We start from the raw sequence: 22,060 nt of genomic DNA, 5'->3' as shown, positions 1-22,060 counted from the left end.
TAACTGTCTTATGTGTGCTAAGTTGTGTCTGACTCTTTCTGATGCCGTGGACTGAAGCCAGAGAGGTTCCTCTGTCCATGGGACTTCCCAGGCAAGAATACTGGAGGGGGTTGCCATTTCCTTCTCCAGAGAGCTTCCCGACCCAGGGATCGAACCCACATCTCCTTCGTTGCAGGCAGATTCTTTACCACTGAGCCACCAGGGAAGCCCAGTTGTCTTAAAGGATCAGCTATTTCTGCATTAAGTGAAGGAATTATGATAGGCATGAGGCATAGAAACCTATGACTGATTCAAATTCAAATCTGGATTGATTCAAGTTTGAATTTACACCCAGACTTAAAGGTGGCTGTTGTTGACAAAGCAAAACACTTGAGGAAAGCCAGTCTTCCTGAAAGGCAGTAAGGTAAAAGGAGCTTGTACCCTTTTGGACCATGTGTTTCTCTGGTTATATGTACAAGAGTAGGATTGCAGGATGATATGGTAGCTCTGTTTTTAGTTTTTTAAGGAACCTCTGTACTGTTCTCACACCCCAGTGTTCACTGCAGCGATGTTTACAATAGCCAAGACATGGAGGCAGCTTAAATGTCCATCAAGAGAAGAATGGATAAACAAGATGTGGTATATATACACAGTGGAATATTATTAAGCCATTAAAAATAACAAAATAATGCCATTTGAAGCAACATGGATGGATCTAGAGATGAGTGAAGTAAGTCAGAGAAAGATAATATCTTATGATATCACTTATGTGTGGAATCTTTAAAAAATAATACAAATGAACTTATACAAAACAAAACCAAACTTCTAGACTTAGAGAATGAACTTATGGTTACCAGGCGGGGAGGGTGGGGAGAGGGAAAGTTAGGGAGTTTGGGGTTGATGTGTATTCACTGCTACATTTAAAATGGATAACCAACAAGAATCTACTGTATAGCACTAGGAACTCTGCTCAATATTATATAACAACCTAAATGGGAAAGGAATTTGAAAAAGGATACATACAGGTATATGTATAACAGAATCACTTTGCTGTACACCTGAAACTAAAACAACATTGTTAAGCAACTATACTTCAATATAAAATTAAAAGTTTTACAAAATAAAATATTTTATAAAAGGGGAGGGGGCTTTCATGGAGGCAGAAGATGGCAGAGAGTCTGTGTATCACAGAACAGAGAACACAAGGGCTGGAGGAAGGGAAGAGATGGAGAGGCAGGAACAAACCAGAGAGCAATAAAGAGACCGTTGCAAGGATGTTTCAGTGAGGGGTTGACACTGGGCAGTAACCACAGGAAGCAAGAGACTTCACAGTGTTTCTGAAAATGAATCTGCTATAAACATTCTTTATATTCAGCTAACCTGGGCTTCACAGTAAAAGTCCATGGCCTGGGGTATTTTTCAGGCATGCAGGTGAATTTACAGTTTCTCTTCTGGGTGGGATAACAATACCAAGACCAGACAGCCAGCCAGTCATCACCAGGCTCACAAGCAAATTAAACTTTTCTTACATCTATGGCTTACATCTTCCTAAATGTTCTATAACACATATTAAATACAATTAAATGTCATTTGCATACTTAACCTGATAGTGAAGCTTCATTATCTTCATGTTATAGGTTACAACCATTAGAAATAATTACAGTTTTATGGAGCTACAGTATAATTGGAGACCAAACTTTAAGAGGAATCCTGCACTATATCAGAAGACTCAGAGCATGTATAAATGAAAACTTAAAGATCTGTGCTTGACCATCAGATGTGAACAAAACTTAATCATTATGATCTTTTTGAGATGATAAATCACTTGCATCACACTTTGAATTTGAATAGTATCAATACTTGTGCCAATAAGACTTACTTTTCTCAAGATTTTCTAAGTCAAATTTCATAAACTATACCCTACTTTTTCATTTTCAGTTCAGTTCAGTTGCTCAGTCATGTACAACACTTTGCGACCCCGTGGACTGCGGCATGTCAGGCTTCCCTGTCCATCACCACTCCCAGGGCTTGCTTAAACTCCTGTCCATTGAGTTGATGATCCCATCCAACCATCTCATCCTCTGTCATCCCCTTCTCCTCCTGCCTTCAGTTTTTCCCAGCATCAAGGTCTTTTCTAATGAGTCAGTTATTTGCATCAGCTGGCCAAAGGATTGAAGTTTCAGCTTCAGGATCAGTCCTTCCAATGAATATAAAGGATTGATTTCCTTTAGGATTGATTGGTTTGGTCTCCTTGATGTTCAAGGGACAAGCAAGAGTCCTCTTCAACACCACAGTTCAAAAGCATCAATTCTTCAGTGCTCAGCCTTCTTTATGGTCCATTTCCCCCATCCACACATGACTACTGGAAAAACCATAGCTTTGACTATATGGACCTTTGTCAGCAAAGTAATGTCTGCTTTTTAATATGCTGTCTAGGTTTGTCATAGCTTTTCTTCCAAGGAGCAAGTGTCTATTAATTTCATGGCTGCAGTGATTTTGGAGCCCAAGATAATAAAGTCTCACTGTTTCCCCACCTATTTGCCATGAAGTGATGGGACCAGATGACATGATCTTAGTTTCTTGAATGTAGTTTTAAGCCAGTTTTCTCACTCTCCTCTTTCACTTTTATCAAGAGGCTCTTCAGTTCCTCGTTCCTCTTCACTTTCTGCCATAAGGGTGGTGCCATCTGCATATCTGAGGTTATTGATATTTCTCCTGGTAATCTTGATTCCAGCTTGTGCTTCATCCACTCTGGCATTTTGTATGATGTCCTCTATATATAAGTTAAATAAGCAAGGTGACAATATACAGCCTTGACGTACTCCTTTCCCAATTTGGAACCAGTCTGTTGTTCCAGTTCCGCTTCTAACTGTTGCTTCTTGACCTACATACAGGTTTCTCAGGAGGCAGGTAAGATGGTCAGGTATTCCCATCTCTTGAAGCATTTTCCACAGTTTGTTGTGATCCACACAGTCAAAAGTTTTGGCATAGTCAACGAAGCAGAGGTAGATATTTTTCTGGAATTCTCTGGCTTTTTCGATAATCCAGCAGATGTTGGCAATTTGATCTTTGGTTCCTCTGCCTTTTCTAAATCCAGAACATCTGAAAGTTGAAGCCTCTTGGAGAATTTTGAGCATGACTTTACTAGTGTGTGAGATGAATGCAATTGTGCAGTAGCTTGAATATTCTTCAGCTCTGCCTTTCTTTGGGATTGGAATGAAAACTGACCTTCCCCAGTCCTGTGGCCACTGCTGAGTTTTCCAAATTTGCTGGCATATTGAGTGCAGCACTTTCACAGCATTATCTTTTAGGATTTGAAGTAGCTCCACTGGAATTCCATCCCCTCCAACAGCTTTGTTCATAATGATGCTTCCTAAGGCCCACTTGACTTCGCACTCCAGGATGTCTGGCTCTAGGTGATTGAGCACATCATCTTGGTTATGTGGATTATTAAGATCTTTTTTGTATAGTTCTTCTGTGCATTCTTGCCACCTCTTCTTAATATCTTTTGCTTCTGTTAGGTCCATACTTTTAAATTTTAATCAAGTCTAAATTGAAATGTTTTTCAGCTTATTTTTATTTTCACACTCTTTTCTTTTTCATCTCTTATGGTGCTACTCATATTTATTTTGTTGTATGCTATCTGATGTTAATATGTGTCTATAAGGGTACTGTTTTAAGTGGCTTTTATCATTATTGCTGTTATATATAAACTATAATTTCAGCATTAATATGATGCCTGGATATTTTCCTAATTTTTCTAGCATATTACCCAAAACTCACTACTCAAATTTTACTTCTGGATAATTTGGCTTTAAAAAAAAATGATTTCTTAATGTGGCTAAATTATAACCAAGTTTTACTTCTCTGAAATTTATAAAACAATGAGGGCATGTTAATCATTTACCGAATGGATAAAAATGGAGTGTCATTTAGTTTTCTACCATCTCTTATGGTAATTCTCTCCAAGCAGTTAGCAGTGTTATTAGTAACTGTATTCAAACTGTGATGCTGGAGATGACTCTTGAGTGTCCCTTGCACTCAAGGAGATCCTAAAGGCCATCAGTCCTGAATATTCATTGGAAGGACTGATGCTGAAGCTGAAGCTCCAATCCTTTGGCCACCTGATGCAAAGAGCTGACTCACTGAAAAAGACCCTGATGCTGAGAAAGATTGAGGGCAGAAGAAAAGGGCAGCAGAGGATGAGATGGTTAGATAGCATCACTGACTCAATAGACAAGAATTTCAGCAAACTCTGGGAGACAGTGAAGGACAGGAGAGCCTGGCGTGCTGTAGTTCATGGGGTTTCAAAGAGTCAGACACAACTTAGCAACTGAACAACCACAACAAATCCATTATCCATTACCATAATACATAACAAACACAAAATTGGACAGCCTAAAACAATAAGCATTTATTTAGGTCATGCTTCTGTAGGTTCGCCATTTGGGCTGGCCTTTGTTGGGAGAGTCTTCTGGTGTTTGCGCCTGGGTTCATGTGTCGTGGCCTGCCTCCTGGTCAGAAGACAGAACTGGGTGGTCTAGGATAACCTGCATGGCTCATCTCTACTCTACCTGGCCTCTTATCCACCAGAAGAATGCTGGGGCTTTCTACGTGGCAGGTACAATGGAGAAAAGGCCCACAAAGCCTCATAAGGCCCAGAACTGAAGCTGCCACACTGTTACTTCTGATATTCTGTTGGACAAAGCAAGTCACAAGGGCAGCAAGATCCAAGGGGTGGGAGGGATGAATCCCCCTCCTAATGAGAGGGGCTGCAAAGTCACATCACAAGAGCCTGGATAGAGGGAAGAGTGGAGAACCAAGGCCGGTTTTCAGTCAAATCTGCCACAGTCCACTCTATGGCCTCAGTTGTTCACATCCCGGCAACTGAAGAAGTCTCATCTCCTCCCAAGACCCCCCAAGGTCTCATCTGGGTCCCAGCACTAGGTTTAAAGTCCAGGGTATCGTGGTCTATACTAGGTCGGATGCTGGTCCTTAGGTGTGGCTCCGCTGGGTCCAGAGACCTGCAGACTACAAACAGGGGTGGTCTGTCCCGCATGCCCAACATACAGCAGCAAGAGGAGGAAGGCTAACCAGGATAAATGCTTCCATTCGACAAGGGGAGGAATGGGATGCACAGAGCAACTGCTGGGCCACAGCAATTCTGAAATCACCAGGAAAATTACCGCAGGGCACGCAGGCACAGGAAGCGTTCCTTGAGTCAGCAAGTTCCACTTACTGGGAGGGTTCCCCAAGCTGTAACCCAATAAGACTTTCGTATCTGCCCTCCTGGAAATCCCTCCTTTTCCAGCATCTTTTTGGTCACTTTGGAAAATGTGCCCTTTGAGCAGCTGTCTTAAACTATGCCTGCCCTTAGCAAGTTGGGAGTCCAGAGGCCTTTTTCCCCTTTAAACTGTCTACTTCCCTTAGGCCAGCAGGTGGTGCTTTGTTCCAGTGAAAGTGAAAGTTGCTCAGTCGTGTTCCACTCTTTGCGACTCCATGGACTATACAGTCCATGGAATTCTCCAGGCCTGAATACTGGAGTGGGTAGCCTTTCCCTTCTCCAGGGGATCTTCCCAACCCAGGGATCGAACCCAGGTCTCCCACATCACAGGCAGATTCTTTACCAGCTGAGCCACAAGGGAAGCCCAAGAATACTGGAGTGGGTAGCCTATCCCTTCTCCAACGGATCTTCCCATCCCAGGAATTGAACCAGGGTCTCCTGCATTGCAGGCAGATTCTTTACCAACTGAGCTATTCCATCTTCTTCAGTTGCTCAATTGTGTCCAACTCTTTGCAACCTCATGGACTGTAGCCCACCAGGCTCTGTCCGTGGGATTCTCCAGGCAAGGATACCGGAGTGGGTTGCCATTTCCACTCCCTAAAAAGTTTGTGGGGATGTCAGCAATGGGGCTGAATAAAGTATCTTTCACCATGTCCCCCAACTCAACAATAGAAATTTAGTATCCATTCAGAGACAAAAGTGCTGTTGTAAAAACTGGGATCCAGTACTATATGCCATGGAACCAGGCAAGTCTTGTCCACCCAGGTCTCAGGTAATAGACATTCAAACCTCAGTCCCAGCTGTGGGATCTGCAGTAGCCTGTGGCCTCTTGACCATGGTCTGGGAGCCATGGAAAACAGTCTTAAACAATCACCCATGAAAAACAGCTTTTGTAGGACTCCAGGTTTCCAGTGGATGAGTTCCGGCACATAATTAGAGTGAATAAATGTATGTTTTGAAGACATGGACAAGGTAACAGAGGCAGTTTGACATGACCTGCATCACTCCTGCCCTAAGGCAGCATAGCTGAGAGAACCTCTCAGCCCACAAGGTCACAAAGGAAAGTTACAAGATACAAAGAAGATCATTACATGATTATAAAGGGGTCAGTTCATCAAGAAGATACAACACAAACACATGTTATAGATAGAGATGGAAATAAAGATATAATTTGGATCCATCCAGTATTGGAGCATCTAAGCCTGCTGCTGCTGCTGCTGCTGCTAAGTCAATTCAGTCGTGTCCGACTCCGTGCGACCCCATAGACGGCAGCCCACCAGGCTCCCCCGTCCCTGAGATTCTCCAGGCAAGAACACTGGAGTGGGTTGCCATTTCCTTCTCCAATGCATGAAAGTGAAAAGTGAAAATGAAGTCACTTAGTTCTGTCTGACTCTTCACGACCCCATAGACTGCAGCCTACGAGGCTCCTCCGTCCATGGGATTTTCCAGGCAAGAGTACTGGAGTGGGGTGCCATTGCCTTCTCCTATGTTCTAAGTATATTAAGCAAATATTAACAGATCTGAAGGGAGAAGTGGACAGCAATACGATAACAATAGAGAACTTCAATACCCCATTTCAACAATGGATAGGTGATCCAGACAGAAAATGAATAAATAAACATAGGTCTTGAAATATACTTTAGACCAGATGAACCTAATACATATACATAGAACATTCCATCCAAGGAAGAAGCTCCTTGACATTGGTCCGGGAAGGGATTAATTGGCTCTCACCAAAAGCACAGGCAATTACAAAAAAAAAGAAGGCAAGTCAAACCACATCAAACTAAAAATCGTCTCCACAGCAAAGAAATAATCAATAAAAGGAAAAGGTAATTGACTGAATGGGACAAAATATTTGCAAATCATACATCTGATAAGGGGTTAATATCCAAAATATATAAAGAACCCATACAACTGCATAGCAGGGGAAAAAATCCAGTTAAAAGATATTCAAAAGACCTGAAAAGACATTTTTCCAAGGAAGATATTCAAAAGGCCAACAGGTACACCAAAAGGTGCTCAGCGTCACTAATCACCAGGGAAATGCAAATCAAAACCACAATGAGACAGCACCTCACACCTGTTAAAATGGCTAATATCAAGAAGAAAAGAAAGAACAAATGCTGTTGATGATGTGGACAGAAGGGAACCCCCGTGCACTGCTGGTGGGAACGTAATAAACTGGCACAGTTCCTCAAAGAATAAAAAGTAGAACTGTCACAGGACCCAGCCATCCCACTTCTGCAAATAAACCCAAAGGAAATGAAATCACTGTGTTGAAGAAATGACTGCATCCTCCTACTCAATGCAGCATTATTTACAATAATCTTCCCTTATGGCTCAGATGGAAATGAATCTGCCTGCAATGTGGGAGACCCGGGTTCGATTCCTCGGTCAGGAAGATCCCCTGGAGGAGGAAATGGCAACCCACTCAAGCATTCTTGCCTGGGAAATCCCGTGGACAGAGGAGCCTGGTGGGCTACAGTCCATGGAGTCGCAAAGAATCGGACACAACTGAGCGACTAACACACAAAGACATGGAAATAACCTTAGAGTCCATCAACAGATACATGGCTGAAGATGTGGTCTATGCAATAACAGATGGACCTTGAGGATATAATGCCAAGTGAAAGGTCAGATGAAGACAAAGACTGGACGATTTCATTTATATGTGGAATCTAAAAAACGAACACAGAAGTACCTTTGCTAAAGAGAAATTTTAATTTCAGTGTAATTAAACAGCTTAGAATGTCCTGAACCAAGGGAGGTATGCGTGTCTTCTAATCCCAGACTCAAGAGAGAATAGACCTTAGGACATTTTTCCTCACCTGAGAGAAAGACACATTTCCTGCAGCCTTTCTTTGCTAGAATTTTTTTTTGCTAGTGGGTGGCTTTGCCCAGGTTCACTCTGTCACTGAGGGTCAGTTCTGCAAGGGTTCCTCTGATTCTCTCCAGGTCACTCCCAAGTGTTAACAGGGCCAAAGTCTTGTCTCCTCTTCCCCTGATGTCAGTTAAACCAAAGCTTTGACTTACTGAGATCAGCAAATGCTCCCAGGGCAGTGCTGCCTTCTTGGGGCTTCAGGCTTCTCTGTTTCTGGTGTTTTTTTTTTTTTTTGCCCCTGGAGACACACACTTCCTGTAGTTCAGGACACTTCAAGCTATGAAAAAAGTGATCTCACTTGGGAAAGATAAGCAACACTCAGAAGAGTTGGGAGGCAAACCTCAAATCCACTTGGAGGAACGCACATTCACCCCAGGACTTGGGGATTCCCTGGGAGAAGAGCCCAGAAACACGAGCTTCCAGTACATCCCTGCACAGCAAGTATGAACAAGAAACCACAGAGGCCACAGGAAACAGAACTGGAATGAGAACAGAGCTGGCTATTTGATAGTATGCTGGTGACATTGTACCCAGTATCGCTACAGGTTCTGTAACCCAGGGTTTTCCATCATGTCTAGTGACCACTTTCTGCCAGAAACAGAAGTCATTACATATGTTTTAAAACGTGGTTTTAGTTACATGCAATGTAACTTCAGGGCTTCCCAGGTGGCTCAGTGGTAAAGAATCTGCCTGCCATTTCAGGAGACGTGGGAGACAGGTGGGTTTGAGCCCTGGGTTCAGAAGATCCCCTGGAGGAAGAAATGGCAACCCACTCCAGTATTCTTGCCTGGAGAATCCCATGGACAGAAGAGCCTGGCATTGCAAAGCCTGGGGTTGCAAAGAGTTGGACTCTGAGCTCGCACGCACTTTAACTTCAACTTTTCTTATTTTCTTTTCTCCTTATATAAAAGCTTTTCAATTTACTTTTCCTGTTTGCTGAGCAACCTGCTTTTTAAAAATTCTTTTATTAAAAAAGAAAATTATCTGACTTCCCTGGTGGTAACAGTGGATAAGAATATGCCTGCCAATGCAGACGACACAGGATCGATCCCTCGTAACAGGAGGATTCCACATGCTGCAGAGCAGCCAAGCCCACGTGTCCTTACTCCTGAGCCTGCACTCAAGAGCCCACAAGCCACAACTACGAGCCCACACACCACAGCTCCTGAAGCCTGTGTGCCTCGAGCCTGTGCTCTGCAACAAGAGAAACCACTGCAGAGAGAAGCCCCCACACACAACTAGAGAGTAACCTCCACTTTCTACAAGAGAAAGCCCACGCACAGCAACGAAGACCCAACAGAACCAAAAAATAAAAAAAAATAAGAAAATTCTCTTACTAAGTAAGGCATATTATGTATGATCATTGTAAAAAATAGTTTAAAATGACAGTTATTATAACACAGTACTATATATAGAACAGATAAGCAACAAGGACCTACTGTATAACACAGGGAATTATACTCAATATTTTGTATTAACCTATATGGGAAAAGCATCTGCAAAAGAATATACCTATATTATTATAATACACATACATATAAAGCTGAATCACTTTGCTGCATACCTGAAGCTAACACAACACTGTAAATCAACTCTACTGAAATCAAAATAAATAAATAAGAAAAACTACACAGCTACTTGGAGAAGGCAATGGCACCCCATTCCAGTACTCTTGCCTGGAAAATCTCATGGACGGAGGAGCCTGGTAGGCTGCAGTCCATGGGGTTGCTGAGGGTCGGAAACGACTGAGCGACTTCACTTTCACTTTTCACTTTGATGCATTGGAGAAGGAAATGGCAACCCACTCCAGTGTTCTTGCCTGGAGAATCCCAGGGATGGGGTAGCCTGGTGGGCTGCCATCTATGGGGTCGCACAGAGTCAGACATGACTTAAGTGACTTAGCAGCACACAGCTACTAAAAGCTTTTTCAAAATAATCTTCATCTAAGACACATAATTAAATTGTATTTATTTACATAGGATAATGCATAATATATTTCCTTTGCCATAATGGAAAAGAATATTTTTAGAATATATATATATATATCTGAATCACTTTGCTGTATAATGGGAATTAACACCACTGTAAATCAACTATAGTTCAATTTAAAAAATTACATTTCCAAAAAAAAAAAAAATTACATTTCCTTTGGGGCTTACCAAGCATGTATGTCTAAACTCAGAATGCAGAGTGAGGTCATGCATGTGGAAGGTGTGATAGCTGAGTGTTTTTATTTTCCTCTTTGGCCCACACACCTTTTTGAGTTCAGGACCCATCACTGGTCCAAGTGATGTTCCAGTTATTTAGTTTATCTTAAAAAGTTTTAAAACAAAACTGCAGTTGATGAGTTGGGGTCATCAGCCAAAGTGGAGGTACATTGAGGGTAACCATGGGAGGAAGTGACCCAGTGTTTAGGGGGTGGGGTGGGCATGTTGATGGTTTTTAAGATGGATGGGTGGGATTTCCAGTAGTCTAGAAATAAATGTATGTGGTTAATTAAGGAATATTGACAAATACAATTTCTGAGGTTTTGCCGAAAAATGCTAGGTCACCACTTGCTAGTTTCAGGCAGAAGTGACTGGTGCCTGCAGAAAGACTCTGGCCAGAGAATTAACAATTGAGCAACAGTCCCCACTGTCAGCAAAATCTAGTCTACAGTTTTCCAGCTGACCATTAAATAGGATATAATCCCATCTTCACAAATCCCTGTGAAACCACTGGTCCTTTCTCTGGCTTCCGCTTGATTTTTCTATTCGCCTCTTGCACTCGATCCTGCGGTTTCTGTTCATTTTGGCCAAATGTAGCAGCCTCCTCACCTAACTGCAGCAGCTTTCCAACGAGGCCCTGCTGCCCCCGGGCTGAGGCACTGCTGCCCACTACAAATCGTCACTTGACGTCTACCTCTACACAGATGAAGTCACGGGCCACAATACCCCCTGAAAGTAGTTCAGGGTGCAGATCAGAACAAGGCACTCTGTGCTCCAGGAAAAACTGGCAGAACAGGCCTTCGGGTAGGTAGATATTTTCAGGAGAAGAATTTATGAGCCCAATTCTTCCATCTCTTTGTATCTAGAAAAGTGCTAGAATCATTAACGGTGACATCTGCCCCTAGCAGCGAGCCTCTGCTGAAATGTGTGCTTGAACTCCCTTCACTAAAATCATATACAACACTGACCACCCCCCACCTCTTCGGAGCACTTCCTCAGTTATCTGAGAGGCTATCTCCCAGGCTACACTCATTTTCCCCAAATAAAGTTTAACACCTAACTCTCACGTTGTACATTTTTATTTTCCAGTCAGCACTGATCTTATACACAGTTGCCATAGTCACCTTCACACCCATCATCATATCGCTTCTTTGAAAAACCATCAGGATGCACCCCCCCAACTCACTGGGTCACTTCCTCCCATGGTTATCCTCAAAGTACCACCCCCTGAAGCCACTCTGGCTGATGACCCCACCTCGTTAACTGCAGGAGGTCTTTTTGCTTTCTTTGTTACTGAGTCTTAGGACTCTAACAAGATGCCTGTTTCTGTCCTGTCCAACTCTTTTGCGACCCCATGGACTGTAGCCAGCCAGGCCCTCTGTCATGGGATTCTCCAGGCAAGAATACTGGACTAGGTTGCCATTTCCTCCTCCAGGGGATCTTCCCAACCCAGGGACTGAACCCAGGTCTTCTGAGTCTCCTGCATTGGCAGGTAGATTCTTTACCACTAAGCCACTTGGACACCAAGCCGGATGTCTACCCTAATGCTGGTGAGAGAGAACCGAGGTCTCCGGATCCCAAGAATGAGGGTGATGTGGACTTTCCAATTTCAGACCGTGTGGTTTATCACCTTCAATATGCTTAATCACCCATAAAACAGGCAAAATTCACAAAAACAAGCCTGAACTTTCCCCTGGAGGCAACAATTAGGTTTGAGCAAAAGATGATTCTTCCATCCACATGTTTTCTTCCTTTTCTCTGCAGTGACAAGGACACCTTCCTTATTATTACCCTAAGGCTTGAGTCCTTGTCCTTGCCTCCCAGTGTGGACGGTGGCAGGTCCCATTGCATCCACTTGACTTGAATCCCCTTTGACAAGGGTCTGAGTGTTATTGAACCAGGGTCATCTGTGATGTGTAGGAGGCCAAACGCTGAGACTGTGCATGCAATCTCAGCACAAACAGGATGTGTACAGCAGAGAAACAGCTTGTTCACAAGGCAGCCCAGTAAGGAGATGAGAGAAAAAATCTTAAATGCACCTGCCCTATGTTGAGAGGCTTGAGGTATTAATGAGATAAGGAAGTAGGTGATCTCAGGCATGGGGAAAGGAGACTGGAACCAGGGAACGGCTGAGGCTCTGGTGTCTCTGACTTGCATGCTTTTTCATAAGAGGCATGGTCAAAAATGGAAGCCCTTAGCATGATCTGAGGGTGGAGTTTCCAGCTTACTGATGTCAAAAGGTCATTCATCAGACACCTGGCACAGACCCAGTTTTAGGGTTGGTGATCCCAACCAGTCTTAGCCGGCTTGAACTGGACAAGTGCTCACCCCAATTTCCTGGAAAACAACTAAAATCTGTTTTACTGTAGTGACCATACGTCAGCGTTGTTCTCTATAGGCGTGGCTAAAGAGTCAAATGAAATGAAATGAAAGATGCCTTCTCCTTGGATGGAAAGCTGTAACAAATCTAGACAGCATATTAAAAAGCAAAGATAGCACTTTGCCAACAAAAGTCCATCTACTCAAAGCTATGATTTTTCTAGTAGTCAAGTATGGATGTGAGAGTTAGACTACAAAGAAAGCTGAATGCTGAAGAATTGATGCTTTTGAACTGTGGTGCTGGAGAAGACTCTTGAGAGTCCCTTGGACAGCAAGGAGATCAAACCTGTCAATCATAAAGAAAATCAACGTTGGAAGGACTGATGCTGAAGTTGAAGCATCAATACTTTGGCTACCTGATGCAAAGAGCAGACTCACTGGAAAAGACCCTGATGCTGGGAAAGTGTTTGTCACTAAGTCATGTCCAATTCTTGGCGATCCCATGGACTGTGGCCCACCAGGTTCCTCTGTCCGTGGAATTTTCCAGGCAAGAATACCTGAGTGGGTTGCCATTCACTTCTCCAGGGGATCTTCTGGACCCAGGAATCGAACCCAGGTCTCCTGCACTGCAGGCAGATTTTTTACCATCTGAGCCACTAGATTGAGGGCAAAAGGAGAAGCGGGTGGCAGAGGATGAGATGGTTAGATAGTATCATTGACAGTGGACATGCATTTGAGCAAACTTCCAGAGACAGTGAAGGACAGTGAAGCCTGGAGTGCTGCAGTCCATGGGGTCACAAAGAGACACAACTTAGTGACCAATAAACAACAAAAAGGAGTCAAAAGTAATTAAGGTGAGCTTGGTCAATGAAGGCAGGTTAAAAGCAGAACTTTCAGCAAGCTGCTCCTTGAGCTAGCTTTTTTTTTTGGCGGGGGGTGGGGGGGGGGTGCGGCATGCCCATAACACGTGGGATCTAAGTTCTCTGACCAAGGATGGAACCTGCACCCCCTGCATCGGAAGGGCACAGTCCTAACCACGGGACAGCCAAGGAAGTCCCTCCCTTAGCTGCTACTCTGACAAGCTCAAGAATCTTGTCAGTCACCAGTTTCTGTTAATCCTATGTGGTTGCTTTTCTTTTTTTTTTTAACCAAATGGGGCAGGGTTTCCTGTTAGACCTGTTTTACCCATTTATCTTGCCACCCGAATGAGTCTCCATCCTTAGCCAAGTGGAGGGCCTCTTCTCCTGGTGGAGCTGAGGTAGGGATCCGCTCCTCTTGAACGGGATACTTCCAGTGACCAGGCATGCCGAAGAGACGCATGAAGGCACGATCGACAGGGTGAGAAGGAAGTCAATGAGTAACTACCCCTACCCAAGTTTAGAACTTCCCTGGTGGCTCAGGGGTTAAAGTGTCTGCCTGCAATGCGGGAGACCTGGGTTAGATCCCTGGATCGGGAAGATCCCCTGGAGAAGGAAATGGCAACCCACTCCAGTATTCTTGCCTGGAGAATCCCATGCACGGAGGAGCCTGGTGGGCTACAGTCCACGGGGTCGCAAAGAGTTGGACACGACTGACCGACTTCACCTTCACTTTTCACCCAAGCTTATGCCTAACAGGGGAGGGTTGGAAGTGGAGAGTCTTTGCCGCGCAGGCTGCTACTGCTAAGTCGCCCCAGTCGTGTCCGACTCTGTGCGACCCCACAGACGGCAGCCCACCAGGCTCTGCTGCCCCTGGGATTCTCCAGGTAAGAACACTGGAGTGGGTTGCCATTTCCTTCTCCAATGCATGAAAGTGAAAAGTTAAAGTGAAGTGGCTCAGTCGTGTGCGACTCAGCGACCCCATGGACTGCAGCCTACCAGGCTCCTCCGTCCACGGGATTTTCCAGGCAAGAGTACTGGAGTGGGGAGCCAGTGCCTTCTCCGCCCCGCAGGCTATAAACAAGTAAACTAATGCTTGCATTTCTCATCCCCTTGGCTCCGGAACTACGGTGCTCACAGGTCAAAGAGCGTCCACGGTCCAACCTGATGCTACCCTGCAGGGTGGCCACGCCGGCCTAGGACAGGAAATGACACCCACAACGACCACTTTACCGTCCCATCCCGCCGCGCGGTCGCGCTCAGCGGAAACCCTCCGCCAATGATTGGCGGCTCCTCCCGGGAGCGTGGCGTTGAGCTGCTCCGCCGGGAACCTGGAGGCTGCGGTGATGCGCGCGCAGCAGCCATTGCCCCCTTCCCTGCCTGTGATTGGCGCCTTCATGCGAAGGGGCGGGCCTTCAGGGTGCAGTGCTGGTACCGTATCGCGTCAGTCTGGTGCGACCTCTGCCCGCCGGGAGGGTCGTCCCGTCTGCTCCCGAGTTACAGCCATGGCGGCCTCGCTTCTGCTGCGGCAAGGACGACCCGGGACGCTGAAGGTAAAGAGGGGCCAGACTGGCGGCCTGGAGCTCACAGAGCGCTGGGAGACCGTGGAAGGCGGGGCAAAGGCTGCGGCCCTGACGGTCACCTCCAACCGTCCGGGGATGCCGCTGACTCCGCTTCCGGGGTCGGGGGCTGGGCCTGGGGTGGGGTTTCGGGAACCTGGCCAGGGGGGTATCAGGAGCCAGGCCTGAGAGCGACGAGGGTCCCGGCGACCCTGGCCACCGTCCCCTCTGGACCCCGAACCCCAGGAGCCTCCGGTGTGCGGCGAGGCCACGGACAGGTGTAGGGGCCGCAGGTGTCCCGCGCGGAGCCCCGCCAGAACCCTTGAGGACAGTGTCTCTAACTGTTATTTAACCCTAGAGGAAATGAGGGAACTTTCAAGAACCTGGTTGACCTGGTAACTAGGCAGCCACTAAGAAGCCAGCTTCAGTTCAGTTCAGTCGCTCAGTCGTGTCCGACTCTTTGCGACCCCATGGGTTGTAGCCCACCAGGCTCCTCTGTCCATGGGATTTTCCAGGCAGTAGTCCTAGAGTGGATTGCCATTTCCTTCTCCAGGGGATCTTCCCAACCCAGGGATCGAACCCGGGTCTCCCGCATTGTAGACAGATGCTTTACCGTCTGAGCCACCAGGCCAGCTTAGGTTACCTCATTTGTGAAATGAAAAGGAGAAAGAACTTTCTCCATCTGGACAAAGCTAAGTCCACTTCACTGTATTTAAAATTAAAAATGACTCATGACAAAAGCAATAACTATTCTAATCGTCGCAAAATACAGATAATGGAGGGAGCATCTGTTGTGAGAGAGGCCACTATTTGCCTTTTCATATCTTGGCCCAGTTCATTTTTCAAGCTTTCGTGTATACATATACACAGTGTCAGACTTTATTTTTTGGGGCTCCAAAATCACTGCAGATGGTGACTGCAGCCATGAAATTAAAATGCTTACTCCTTGGAAAGAAAGTTATGACCAACCTAGACAGCATTAAAAAGCAGAGACATTACTTTGTCAACAAAGGTCCATCTAGTCAAGGCTACGGTTTTTCCTGTGGTCATGTATGGATGTGAGAGTTGGACTGTGAAGAAAGCTGAGCGCCGAAGAATTGATGCTTTTGAATGTGGTGTTGGAGAAGACTCTTGAGAGTCCCTTGGACTGCAAGGACATCCAACCAGTCCATCCTAAAGGACATCAGCCCATCCTAAAGGACATCAGTCCTGGGTGTTCATTGGAAGAACTGATACTGAAGCTGCAACTCCAGTACTTTGGCCACCTGATGCGAAGAGCTGAGTCATCTGAAGAGACTTTGATGCTGGGAAAGATTGAGGGCAGGAGGAGAAGGAGCCGATAGAGGATGAGATGGTTGGATGGCATCACCAACTCAATGGACATGGGTTTAGGTAGATTCTGGGAGTTGGTGATGGACAGGGAGGCCTGGCGTGCTGTGGTTCATGGGGTCGCAAAGAGTCAGACCCGACTGAGCGACTGAACTGAGCTGAACTGACGTCATAACCAGAAAAAGCAAAGGCTTCACCTTCATGTGGGCACTCTAGGTGTCTGTGTCCTGTGTCCAGCACATACTAGGCTTAGTGAGTATTTACTGAGGGAATGAACACTCTGTGACGTGTTCACCTTCAATATATGGTAGACAGTTTTGAAGCAACTATTTTTCATCTTCAGTAGCATTTTTAATGGCTAGATTGTGCTTCTGCTTTATATTCTAAGCACAGGGAAACATTTTATGAAAAGAATCAAGTGTTTTGTAGATTGATAGGTAATTGGAGACTACAAAAAAAGCATGCTTAGGAGAAAGTCACTTTGGAAGAAATACTCGAATGTTAGTAGTGACTGTCCTTGAACTCAGGCGTTTTTTGCTCGCAGTTTTTTTTGTATTTTCCAAACTTTCCATAATATATGTAGATGCTGAAAATTATAATAACCGTTAGAAATATGCCATATGAATTCACAGCATTTATATGTCGTAATAATACATAGTATTCATGCCGTAATAGAGGTTATAAATGGTATTACTCTAAAATTGCTGTTGTTGTGCCATTCTTTTGTCAGACTGTGCTTCTGGAAGCAGGTGTGTTTCGAGGACTTGCTCCTGCAGTTTCTCTCTCTGCAGAATCAGGAAAGAATGAAAAGGGATTACCACCGAACCCCAAGAAGCAGAGCCCACCAAAGAGTAAGGTTTTCATGGTCTTCATAAGTGGGAGAGAAGGCAGAGTGAATAAGTCAGCTTCCTAGGCATTAGAAAGAATTTTCTAGCTACATAATTTGATGCTCCATTTTTAAAGTGTCCAGATTACAATCAGACAGAAGATCAGTGACTAGTTTTAGCCCAAACACGGCAGTAACATCATAGTCTTTGACTCAGTGTGTAGCCCTGAACTGGTTCTCTGTATTTTCTGAACGTCAGACTCCGTGGGTAGCAGTGGGATGCAGAGTATGCAGGCTCTGTGGTATTTGATGGCTGTGCTCACGTGCTTCTGTGAGGTGGCTGTGACCTCCACCCTGTTTTTCTTCCCTGTCTGACTTTTTTCAGTGTCTCTGGAATTCGTCAGTGGTCTCCCAGGCTTTGCTTGGTCATAGCCAGGGACTGCAGGCGTCTTTTTATGACTATAGAGAGGGAGTTAGGAGTAGGCTCCAATTCCATCAAGACCCCCTTCACGAAGTGTGGTTATCTGCTTCTAGCTCTTTCCATAGTCATTTTGACTTTACTGCCAGTTTTGACTGTTTCCCCTGAATCCAATGTAGTACATGCTCATGGGGGGAAACAGGTAACGCAGCTCTGTTGTCGTTCAGTTACTCATTCGAGTCCGACTCTGCGACCCCAGGGCCTACAGCACACCAGGCTTCCCTGTCCTACACTGTCCCCTGGAGTTTGCTCAGACTCACGTCCATTGAGTCGGTGATGCCATCCAACCATCTCTTCCTCTGCCACCCCCTTCTCCTCCTGCCCTCAGTCTTTCCTAGCATCAGGGTCTTTTCCAGTGAGTCGGCTCTTCACATCAGGTGGCCAAAGTACTAGAGCTTCAACTTCAGCATCAGTCCTTCCAATGAATAGTCAGGGTTGATTTCCCTCAGGATTGACTGGTTTGATCCTTACTGTCCAAGGGACTATTTAAGAGGCCCATTGCGTTTAGTCTTAATTTATGAAACCTCAGTTAACTCTTTGACTATATGGGGTTCAGAATGATAGTTTGAGTTTGTCTCATTTTCATCAAAATATTATTTCCTCAGTTTGAGTGTTTGAAAGTGTGTAATGCTTTTGTCCCCTCTTCATCTGCACACAAAAACACAGGTAGGTTATAAAATATCGGCGTGTTGTTGAGAGAGCCTTCCGCTGCCTTTCACATGCCATCCATCTTGGCTAAGGACACGTACCCTCCCTGTGTGTCTGTGTGCTCGTCCACTGGAGGCCCGAGTTCAACAGGAAGATTGTCGTTTTCTGTCCTGCACCTGCCAGGTTTTTAAAGCCCATGTTCTTTTTCAGTTTTCATCTGCACATTTTAAAATAGCTGTCTTAAACGTAGGGCTTCCCTGGTGGCTCAGTGATAAAGAATCCGCCTGCAATGCAGGAGATGCGTGTTTGACTGTGGAGTCAATCCCTGGGTCAGGAAGATCCCCTGGAGACAGAAATGGCAGCCCACTCCAGTATTCTTGCCTGGGAAATCCCATGAACAGAGGAGCCTGGCGGGCCACAATCCATGGGGCCACAAAAGAGTTAGACATGACTTAGAGACTAAACAGCAGCAATTTTCAACATGAAGTCTCTTTTTTTTCCCCCAAAGATCCCCTTTTTTAGAAATGTGCTTCTATATGTGAATAGAAATGGAATGCTTCATCCTGTGATGGTTTTCAGTGCGGTTGTGAGAAAGGCATACTGAGCTGGGGGTTGGCCTTGGGCTCACGTAGCTTCTGCCTCTGGCCATGGCAAGCCCTGCAGGCCTCTGAGTCCCTCCGTGCTGAGCAGGGTCAGCGGGCCAGTCCTGCTCAGTCAGTGTGAGACTGATGACCTGTGCGATGTGTGTGTGTGGTCAGGTGGGAAGACAGCTTTTAGAGCTGTGCTGTCTTTAATACACTTTACACTTGTCTTGCAGAACTTGAAAAGTAACTCCAATCCCTGCATGAAGGAAAGAAATGGTGCTTCCAAGTCAGCATGTGCAGTCCTCAGTGTTTCTCCCAAGGTGTCAGGGATCAGTGAGTTGAGATACAGAAGTGCCTTGGCCTGCCAGTGGCACATGGCCAGGTCAAAGCCTGTACACTGGGGCCAGCTTTGGAGACTCGTGTGGGGCTTGCTGCAATGCTGACAGGGTCCTGAGCGCTCAGCCTTGGGGTCACATCTAGTCCAGGGTCTGTGTCCAGGGTAAACACACTCTGCCCTCCCCAACCTGGGACACCAGCCCTTCGGAGCACAGGCTTCCTTCCTAGGAGGGCGGCCAGCATCATGGACACACAAGTCAGAACCTGGGGTCTGCCCGTGGATGCTCCCCTGCATAACCACCAGGCTCGCCAGCTTCAGTGTTCCGGTAAATTCCATCTCTAGGCTGAATTTGGCAACAACAGTAATAGACCATCAACTGAATAACTCCTGTGTCACTTTATAAAGAATCTGTTGAGAAGCCAAAGCTAATTCCCTGCTTCAGGTCCCTATTTCAGTCTGAAAAGGGAGGAATCTGGAAGTAGGGATTTGGTCTGCTTAATTCTGAGCAGCATTGCTGGTGCTGTTTAAGAGCTCCTTGTGCTCCTCCTGGTCTTCAGCCCTGTGAATAGGTACTGCCAACATCCCTGTGTTATACATGAGAAAGTGGAGGGGGGAGAGACTCCTGAGCCACCGAGGGTCACACCGTGTCAGTAGTGGAGCCTGATTGGAGCCCCAGCAGTAAGATCCCCAGTCTATATTTATAAGCAGTGTGTTGTCTTGCCTGTGGAAAAAAATCAATTCTTGTGTATTCATTAGAACAAACCAAAAAGCCCTTTTCTATTTTCTTTAATAGTAAAAATCATGTGAAAAGAAGTTTTCTTTACCATATAACAAAAAACTGTTCTGCATCCTGTTGAAATGTACCTTTGTTTCTGAAATTAGTTTTGTGACCCACTGACAAGATGTGGAGCTGCTCATCTTATCTGTTTTGAACACCTAAGTCACCTTCGTTTTCAGTTAGGGCACTACTAAAAAGCTGAAAGTCGAGCCCTCCCCCTTCGTTCAATGAGAAAAGATACTCAGGAGATTCAAGTGGAGAGGAGACACAGAGCCGCAGGAGAGGGCCGTCTCTGCGCTGTGACTTGCGTCTGTAGACCTTTATTTATTGTGACAGTCTCTGAGGATTAGAACCTGTCCCCGAAAGTCCACCTCTCGTGCTGGGAGGGGTGGCTCTGTGACTGGTCTTATTTTAGGTGCTTTGTGGCTCGCGTATTTGTCTTTCAAGGAAAGTCACACTCAAACTAGAACGCTGTCAGAATATGCAGGTGTCCCGTCTTTAGAAACGCAAGAGGTTCATGAAAATGAGCAGGTAAAGTCATGCTTATGTTCAGAGCGAGCCCACTGTTCTGTACACGTGGCTGTGTCTCCAGGCGGCAGGATCCCACACTGCCGAGTGCAGACATGTCCCCGCCGGCACTGGACAGGGGTCACTGGTGGCAGCTATAGTCATCGCAGCAGGCTTCCCTCCCAGTCACAGAGGATGCTGGGCCTGCGCTGCAGAGGGTCGGATGAAGGGCAACTGTGTTACTGTGGTTTAGGCTATTAGCCTGTCTGTGGGGTTCTGCCAGTAACTAAGCCTGAATAGAAGATATTTTAAAGCATTCTTATTTAATATGGTAGACCAGAGTTTCCTTTTTCAAACAAACTATTTAATTTGAGATTTTCTTTTTGCTTTCAATAGGTGATAAGTCTAATGTTTTAATAACTTACTTACATTTTAAAAAATCTTCATAACAAATTTTGAAAGAGTGAGGTATTATAATTAGATAGTAGCCTATCTAAAATAAGCTTATTAGAAGTTAATTTTTTGCACTTGGAAAATGCATGCTCAGCATAAAAGCGGATCAGTGATAGAGGTGAGCAGGCGCAGGGTTTGCAGGCCAGTGTTACACAGTCCTCGTCAGAGCCTTTGCGCTGTTTCAGGTATGGTTTAGAAAGACAGAATGAGAGGGTTCAAGTGCATGTGCGTGCGTGTACCTTGATTTTATGTTTAGTGTGATCCTGGGGCTCTGTGCTTGTCCTCTTCCTGCAATCAGAATGCAGGTTCTGGGATGGTGCACGGCTGCAGATTCAGACAGGGCACGGAGGGGTTCACACTCACCCGCAGCTCTGGCTGTTCGGTCATATCCTCTTACACTGCCCATTGACCTCTCTCTGGCCCATTTCTGATTATTTCTCAGTTTTCTTTGATAATTTTCTGTCATTCTGATGTATATATACGTATATACGTATGTATGTATGTGTATATATGTGTGTCTGTGTGTGTGTGTATATATATATAGTCTGTGTGTGTGTATATATATATATACATATATAGTCTGTGTGTGTGTGTGTATATATATATATAGTCTGTGTGTGTGTATATATATATATATAGTCTGTGTGTGTGTGTGTATATATAGTCTGTGTGTGTGTATATATATATAGTCTGTGTGTGTATATATATATAGTCTGTGTGTGTTTATATATATATATATATATAGTCTGTGTGTGTGTATATATATATATATATAGTCTGTGTGTGTGTGTATATATATATATATATAGTCTGTGTGTGTGTATATATATATGGTCTGTGTGTGTGTGTGTGTATATATAGTCTGTGTGTGTGTGTGTGTATATAGTCTGTGTGTGTGTGTATATATATAGTCTGTGTGTGTGTATATATGTATATAGTGTGTGTGTGTATATATAGTCTGTGTGTGTGTGTGTGTATAGTCTGTGTGTGTGTGTGTGTATATATAGTCTGTGTGTGTGTGTATATATATA

At 45.0% G+C, this 22,060-nt stretch overlaps 1 protein-coding gene across 2 annotated transcripts in view; it reads left to right on the top strand.

The window, feature by feature from the left end:
- The first annotated feature begins 14,885 nt into the window (after positions 1-14,885).
- Positions 14,886-22,060, top strand: part of NDUFV3 (NADH:ubiquinone oxidoreductase subunit V3) — a 12,199-nt gene continuing 5,024 nt past the window's right edge. For both annotated transcript variants that reach the window (XM_040267170.1, XM_040267162.1), the window contains exons 1-2: positions 14,886-15,083; positions 17,149-17,269. In XM_040267170.1, coding sequence (XP_040123104.1) covers positions 14,928-15,083; positions 17,149-17,269 — 277 coding nt within the window. In that variant the 5' untranslated portion in view covers positions 14,886-14,927. The remainder of the gene's footprint in view (positions 15,084-17,148; positions 17,270-22,060) is intronic.

Source organism: Oryx dammah, unplaced genomic scaffold, assembly GCF_014754425.2.
Source record: "Oryx dammah isolate SB20612 unplaced genomic scaffold, SCBI_Odam_1.1 HiC_scaffold_2, whole genome shotgun sequence".
Lineage (NCBI taxonomy): Eukaryota > Metazoa > Chordata > Mammalia > Artiodactyla > Bovidae > Oryx > Oryx dammah.
This window is presented reverse-complemented; position numbering and strand designations above follow the sequence as displayed.